Raw genomic sequence first — 8112 nt, 5'->3', positions numbered from 1 at the left:
GCAAAACAAAGGAGACCAATTTTTTTTTAAATTTTTTTTTTTTTTTTTTTTTTTTTTTTGTACCGGAGATTGAACTCAGGACCTCGCACTTAGGAGGCAGGAGATGGCACAACTAAGCTAAATCCCCAGCCCGTCAACATATATTTTTTTAATGCAACTATTCTTAGTCATAGGGAAATCAGTCAGAAACACTTACCATTTTCATCTCTTGTCATAATAACACCAGAAGACTGTGACGGTGGGCTTATAGTTCCAACAGCATTTCTTGCAATTATTCTGAACTCATATCGATCCCCAGGACTAAGTCCTGTAACTGTGTACTGACATTCACTGACATCAGTGAAGTTGCATCTGACCCAGCGATCATTCCCTTGCCGCTTCTCAATGCTGTAGGCCACAATCTTACTGCCTCCATCACGCAATGGTGGGTTCCACTTCAGTGTGATGGTTTCCCTGGTGACATCAATGTAGTCAGGAGTGCCAGGTGGGTCTGAAAAGTCATAAGGAAGTTAAATGTATCATTACGTCTGTAGCCAGCTCTTAATCCTCGATGGAAGAAAAATAGCGCGAATGAATCCCCCAAACACATTTTACTCATTCATTTCAACTTTCTGTTTCACAGTATTTAAGACCTTCGAATTGTTTCATTAGATTCATTTAAAATTATTCTTCTTGCTTTATATAGTCAGTTGTCTAGTGACAAAAAGATAGCCAGAAAGGTGATATAGAAGAAAATAATGATTTGTTTGCTACTAACACATCTGATTGCTGCATTAAATATGGTTGAATAATAGTCACTTACCCACTGGGGAGACAGCTAAGGTAAACTTGCTTGGGTCACTAGGTGAGCTTAGACCAGCAGAATTTTCAGCATATACTCGGAATTGGTAATCCAGTCCTTCTATTAACCCAGTTGCTCTATATTCTCTTCCAGATATTGATGACGTGTTAACTCTTTGCCAGAGGATGCTATTCCTTTCTTTCTTTTCCACGTGGAATCCAGTAACTTCTGAGCCACCATCATAAACTGGTGCATCCCAAGTTAGTGACATGCCATCAGAGGTCACATTGTATATGACTGGCTTTCCTGGGGGGCCAGGAATCCTGAACTGGTGTTTTGCCACAATGAGATTTGAGACAAGTGGTTCACTGACTCCGTATCTGTTTTCTGCCCTAACTCTAAACTGGTATTCGGCATCCTTGACTAGATTAGGAACTTTGAAAGTTGTCCTGGCAACACTTGAACATACCATCTTCCAATTAGTTTGGGAAGCTTCCCGCTTCTCAATGCTGTAACAAGTAATTTCTCCTCCTCCATCATCATCTGGTACATCCCAGGACATGATGGCACTGTCAGCCTTGATTTCATCAAATCGAATGGGTCCTTTGGGCTTTGATGGTGGGCCGAGGGTGATGACTGTAATGGGGAACGAGTTTCTACACACTGCATTATCCAGAATAACAGTGTACTTTCCTCCGTGTTCTTTCTTGACATTCTTAATATTCAAGGTGATTTTGTTTTCAGTTTTACTGAACCGAACATTTTCACTTTCTTTCAATGGCAAGCCATCTTTCAGCCAACTGATGGATGGCTTAGGTTTTCCTTTATAAGGTAATTCAAGGTGTACATTATGCCCAATCCTCACTGCGATTTGTGCACCAGGGATTTCTGACAGGTCAACTTCAGGTGTAATTACAAGTTCTTTCACTGTAAGTGGTCCAATGGTGACAGCATCACTCAGTCCTTTCTCATTTTTAGCAAACACTCTGAATTCCAGGACTGACAGTTCTTTCAGTTGGCCAATCTCAATTTCACACGATTTACTTATGCCAGCATGTGACCATGTCTGCTCACCCTTACCTTTCCTTTCCACAACATATTCTGTGATGACACTCCCACCGTCAAAGTCAGGTTTGGTCCAGCTCAGGATAATAGATGTCTTTGTGGAATCTTTCATTGAGAGATCACGTATGGGAGCTGGTACTTCAGCAGCCTTCACTGGCTCTGTCGTTTCACAGGGTTCTCCAATTCCCATTTCATTTTCTGCAAGAACTCTGAAGAAGAATGGCGTTTTCTCTGACAAATCTGTGATCTTAAAGGACGTACTGGAACATTTGTGTGACACGGCAGACCATGTTCTCTTTGTGGCATCTCTCTTTTCAATGACATAGTTAATTATGGGAGATCCTCCATCGATGAGAGGAGGATCCCAGAACAAAGTGACTGTGCCTTGAGAAACATGTTTAACCTGTAGTTTCTGGCAGGCGGCTGGGGTATCGAGCACTTTAACATTAACAGTTGAAGATTTTGGTTGGCCAACTCCATTTTCTATTGTCAGAATATATTTGCCTGTATCGTTGCGAGTAACTTGAGGAATAATGAGCAAAGAAGATGAATCAGTGTTCTGAATGCTGTATCTGGCATCACTGCCAAGATTCTTCTCATCTTTTCTCCAAGTGACTGTTGGTGGAGGTCTGCCTTTGAAAGGAATCAAGGCTTGTACATCTTCACCAGCTTTAGCTATAATAGATGATCTCAGAGCCACATCTAAGTCAATCTGTGGTTCCTCTGTAGACATAAAATGGACACAGTGAATTTTAAAAGCAAGGAAATGAGTCTTTTCCTAGAAGTACTCTAATAAAAAAAAACATAATCACCCCTATTTGTACATACCAAGTATATCTTTAGCTTGTACTGGTTCGGTCATTTTTATAGGTTCTCCTTGTCCTGCACAGTTTACTGCAGATACCTGGAAGTAGTAATTGACTCCAGGTTGTAGGTTCGATACCACATATTCTGTAGTTCTGACCTCTCCTCTGGTAGAGACAACTGTCCATTCCTCTTCCTCTCCCTGTCTCATCTCGACAATGTATCCGGTAACAGCACTTCCTCCATCATAGACAGGTTTGCTCCAGCCAAGAGTGATGGATGACTTAGTTGAGTCTGCGATTCTTATCTTGGCTGGTGGGCCTGGAGGATCTGGAATGGCCATTTGCAATACAGTGAGTACACATGATCATGTGCAATTCAGCCACCCAGAAAAAGACATGAGTGAAGGTGCTGCATGTGTGACCACTTACCAACAGGATCAGCAGCTTTGTAGAAGTCAGATGGTTCAGAAAATGGACCCATTCCAGCAGCATTTACAGCACAGACGCGGTATTGATAGTCACTATGTTCTGTGAGTCCTGTCACCTTCTGTCTAGTGTCACGGATGGTCTCCTTTAGTACTTTAAACCATCCTAGACTCTTCTTGTCTCGTTTTTCAAGGAAATAGCCACTTACTTCACTACCACCATCTGCAACTGGCCTGCTCCAGACAATGGTCATTGAATTCTTGGTAATCTTTGTCACCTCTGGTATACTTGGTGGGCCAGGTGTAACTATTTAGAAGAGAAAAGCAGATGAATTTAAATGATCACCTTATAAATTCTACTTTTTGAACTTCATATCTAAAGAACAGTTGTTTTATTTGTATTTTCCATCTTATAAAAAGGAAAGTAACGAGACAAGATGTAACACAAAAGAAAACTGTTTTAAGAAAATATATTCACAACCTAGAAAAATAGTTTACATTTATTTTAAAATTTTGATTTTTTTTATTTCAGTTTACTAATGAAATTTTCTCTCACCAAATGCATTCTTGGCTACAACTGGCTCTGATTCCAGTGATTCGCCAATTCCATACTTGTTCACAGCTCGAACCCGGAAGATGTATTCATTTCCTTTGATAATTTTGGTTGTTGTAATGATGCACTCTTCCAAATTTTCAGCCACCATAGACCACACAACACGGCTTGTCTCACGCTTTTCTACAATGTAGTGAGTGATTTTTGCACCACCGTCATCAGCTGGAGGCCGCCAGAGAAGGGTTATCTTTTCAGCAGTCACAGTCTTAAATTCAATCGGGCCACCTGGAGGTCCTGGTTTATCTGTCAATGAAAGAACAAAACTATGTTAGTGCTTTTAAAAAGCTACTAATTTAAAATCACTAAGCTCTAGGCAAACCAAATATGACATTGGCTTGTACTAAATACCTACCAAGGATCTGTACTCTGATGGTGGCTGAGGCTGAGCCCATGGCATTCCTTAGTTTTAGTTCATAGCTTCCACTATTAAGGCGGTTGGCATCTTTGATGAGTATAGATGCAAGATCGGTGGTATTTTCAACACACACCAGTGCATTGGTTTGTAATTCTTTGTCATCTTTATACCACTCAATTGTGGGCTCTGGTTTTCCAGAAATGCCAGCTCTGAGCTTCACAGATGTACCTGCTCTGTATTTGACAACTTCTGTGTATTCTAGAGGCAAGTCAATTGCAGGTCCACCTGCACACACACACACACAGAAAAAAGATGAGAAACATTTAAAGTATTATAAGGATGAAAAGGTCATTGGTGCTTATTACGTTTTATATATATGCATATGTATGTGTATACATTTATGTGTACATAAGCGCACCCGTATTCTAATCCATTCATCTATTATTTTAACCTTTACAAGTTTATAAATTGCTCTTCTATCTCAGATGGGGTAGAAAGGCTGTGAGCAAACTCTCACCATCACTGCACTAACTGCCTTCTAAATGTATTTTAAAGTCTTTTAGGTGTTTTTATTCCAGTGGCAAAATGAGTCACAGTAGTGAGTGCAGCCCTGAACCAGAGGCAGCATTAAACATTTTTTTCAATCTAGTTTCTTGGCCACCTCCTATTGTTTTTTATTTCCCTTCCTGTTTATCTGTCCAAGTGTGGTCAGTTCAGGGTGGACCTTTGAAGCTTGAGTTCTCTGCTCACAGGGCTATGTTTTCACAATGCAGGTTTCTTGCTGGGCTTCTCAGAACTATTAAGAAATAGATTAAATTAGATTTGCTTCACAGCCTCACAAATACTCAGTGTCCACAAACTTGTTTGAATAGAGATCAGCTGTGGGATTCTTCCCTTAAGGGTGGGAGTGGATACTTTTGCCCAGACACTATCATGGCTCATATGTTTTTATAATGGAGAATTTTTAAAAAGTATTTTTATTTTAGGTTACTTGATTTTCATGACATTTTAATTTTCAAACTATTGTTAGTTGAACGTGCCACTTATTTTCTGGAAAGACCAAGTATACGTATTGTGGACTGATAATGATGTAAGATGACTCTGGAGAACCTCACTTGTATCATTAATGAGCTGCTTGATCTTGGGGGAAGTTACATTCCCACTTTAAGCCTGGGTTTCTCTTCAGTAAAATGGGCTAAATTAGGGCTGTTAGAACTAAGGGGGAGAATCCATGATAATTTTTCAGTAAATCTTAGCCACTGCTAAGATTAGCCACTGCAAATGCTATTATCAAAATGTTTAGTCTTTTAGTTATTTTAAAAGCAATTTTCTGTGGATGCACATATGGATTTGATTATTTTATTTTATTTTTTTAAATTTTTTGGTACGGGGGATCAAACTCGGGTCCCTGGGCTTGCAAGGCAGACAGCGGAACCAGTGAGCTAAATCCCCAGCCCTTGGATTTAATTATTGACTGATAATTTAAAACAGAATGAAAGTGCCAAGTCATACAAAAAAATCATAAAAGGATGAATGAATTTGAAAGGCTTTTAGATATACTGAGCTAAATCCCCAGCCCTTGGATTTAATTATTGACTGATAATTTAAAACAGAAAGTGCCAAGTCATACAAAAAAATCATAAAAGGATGAATGAATTTGAAAGGCTTTTAGATATCCTATAGTCCAAATCTCTGTAGCATCTTTTATAATTAAGAAATATGGAGAGGTTAAGGCATTATTCCTAGTATGTCAGCTAGTTTATAGTTTCTACCAAAAATCTCATTAAAGCACACAGTAAAAGTTATTAAGTAGGAAAATACTGAGTTAAAAAGATGCTGGGATGCAAAGTGCTAAAACTGCTTACCATAAGAATCGATGCATGTAACAGGGCCTACAACCTCAGAGGGATTGCTGAGGGAGCCGACGGCGTTCCTAGCAAAGACACGGAATTCATACTGGGAATTCTGAGTCAAGCCAGAGACAGTGAATTGAGTTTCAATAACATTAGTGAAGCTGGCCTTGGTCCATCTGCCATCTGGAAGGTCACGTCTCTCAACAATGTAGCCTGTAATCTTGCTTCCTCCGTCAAAAGCTGGTTGTTGCCATGAAAGGTTGACAGAGTTCTTTGAAATGTCAGTGATACGAAGATTTCTTGGGGGTTCTGTAGTAGTAAGAGAGAGCTGATTAGTGGCACTTATATTGATTTATTTTGCTTTGCAGAAAGGAGATTTGCATTGTTTTAGTTGTCAGAAATGTTCTCTTCATCACAGGTACATACCACAGGCATCAATGGCCAAGACTGGTTCAGATGCATGGCTGGGTTTTCCAACACCAGCAGCATTTTCAGCGTACACCCTGAATTCGTAAATAAGTCCAGCACTGATTGTTGTGACTTTGAAGTGAGTTGTACGGATGAGCATTTTGTTGGCTTTTTGCCATAAAATACTGTTTCTGTCTTTCATTTCCAAGTGATAGCCTGTGACTGCACTGCCTCCATTGGACACTGGTTCATGCCAGCTCACAGTGATGCTTTCACGAGTAACATTAGTGACCCATGGTGTTGATGGTGGTCCAGGCGTTGCTACAAAAACAGACATTCCATAGGTTAATAAAGACATTTAACACATATATGGTAAATGAAAACCTGAGATTTTGAACAGTTTGATAACTTACTGTATGGCAGTTTGACAACCACACACGCTGAATCTATGTGATCACTGATACCAAAGCGATTTTCTGCCTTGATGCGGAATTGGTATTCTTCACCTGTGGTCAGTTTCATGACTTTAATCATTGTCCTAGCAACTGTTGAAGACACTTCAGTCCATGCTGCAGTACTTGTTTCTCTCTTAAGTACAATGTAATTGGTAACTTGACTTCCACCATCATACTTAGGTGGCTCCCATTTGAGAACCACACTTTCTTCAGTTATGTCACTAATAACCACAGGGCCAGTTGGAGGACCAGGCCTGTCTAGCACGATGATGTTAATGAAAGCTTTGGTTGTTCCACTGGAGTTGGCGGCAGTGATCTCATATCTTCCAGCATCAGTTGTAACACTTTCTGTAAGATTGATTGTCAGGTTCTCAGCAGTAACTTCAGTATTAAATCTCATGGTTGCCTTGAGGGGAACACCGTCCCTTGATAAAGTCACTTTGGGTAATGGTTTTCCAGAAATTGGGATGTCAACTTTAAGGTTTGAACCAGCTTTAACATATACAGTGTGACTTGGGAAATTTTTCATATCAATTTCAGGTGGTTCTGAAAAACAAGTGTATGGAAAATGAAGGTGAAAGAGTTTCTAAAAATGTAATCAATGTGAGTTCAAATTTTGCTTTACATATAATTAGACATACCTAGCTGTTCCTTTACAAGAACAGGAAGCAGGAGCTCCCTTGGGTCACTCAGGCCAGCTTGGTTTTCGGCAAAGACTCGGAAGAAGTATTCATGATTCTCTCTCAGACCAGAAACAACGTGCTGGGTTGACTTTACCATGGCACATTTCACCCAGTTTTTCTGTCCTTTTTCTAGTGCTTCAACAATATAATGTACAATTCTGCTTCCGCCATCATGTTCAGGCTTCCACCAGGTCAAGGAAACGCTATCTTTGGTGACATTTGTTACTCCAAGTTTTTCAGGTGGGCTGGGTTTTTCTAAGAAAATAAAGCATCAAGAGGAAGGGAACAGTTGTTACAACATGTTTTTCCCATGTGGACCTTCTTGCATTCTCAAAAGAAAACTTCTAAGTAGAGGCCATATATGTACTTTAATTTCAGTTTTCCTTATCACTGGTTTGGCTTTTGAACCAATCATATGTCATTACATGTCACAGTATTCAAATGTAAGCTGTCAAATATACAGATTAGATGATAAAAGTTACCCCACATTCATCATAGGTATAAAAAGAACAAGATGAACAATCTTGTAAGAAGCTTCATCATATAGTTTCTGCATACACACATACTATGTGTATATATGTAAGTATATACATGTAGTTAGATTTAATTATATTTAAATTCAATATATTAGTACAAATTCACTTTGTGCGATAGCACGGATAGTTCTA

The 8112-nt window shown here is 39.4% G+C and overlaps 1 protein-coding gene across 1 annotated transcript in view; it reads right to left on the bottom strand.

Annotated features, from left to right (window-relative positions):
- Positions 1-8112, bottom strand: part of Ttn (titin) — a 267108-nt gene that overhangs the window by 24350 nt on the left and 234646 nt on the right. Inside the window, 10 exon segments of the mRNA XM_033756300.1 lie at positions 197-490; positions 803-2569; positions 2675-2980; positions 3082-3384; positions 3634-3933; positions 4043-4330; positions 5911-6207; positions 6325-6627; positions 6720-7307; positions 7403-7699. Coding sequence (XP_033612191.1) covers positions 197-490; positions 803-2569; positions 2675-2980; positions 3082-3384; positions 3634-3933; positions 4043-4330; positions 5911-6207; positions 6325-6627; positions 6720-7307; positions 7403-7699 — 4743 coding nt within the window.

Source organism: Fukomys damarensis, unplaced genomic scaffold, assembly GCF_012274545.1.
Source record: "Fukomys damarensis isolate Sample0158 unplaced genomic scaffold, DMR_v1.0_HiC HiC_scaffold_26, whole genome shotgun sequence".
NCBI classification, from domain to species: Eukaryota; Metazoa; Chordata; class Mammalia; order Rodentia; family Bathyergidae; genus Fukomys; species Fukomys damarensis.
This window is presented reverse-complemented; position numbering and strand designations above follow the sequence as displayed.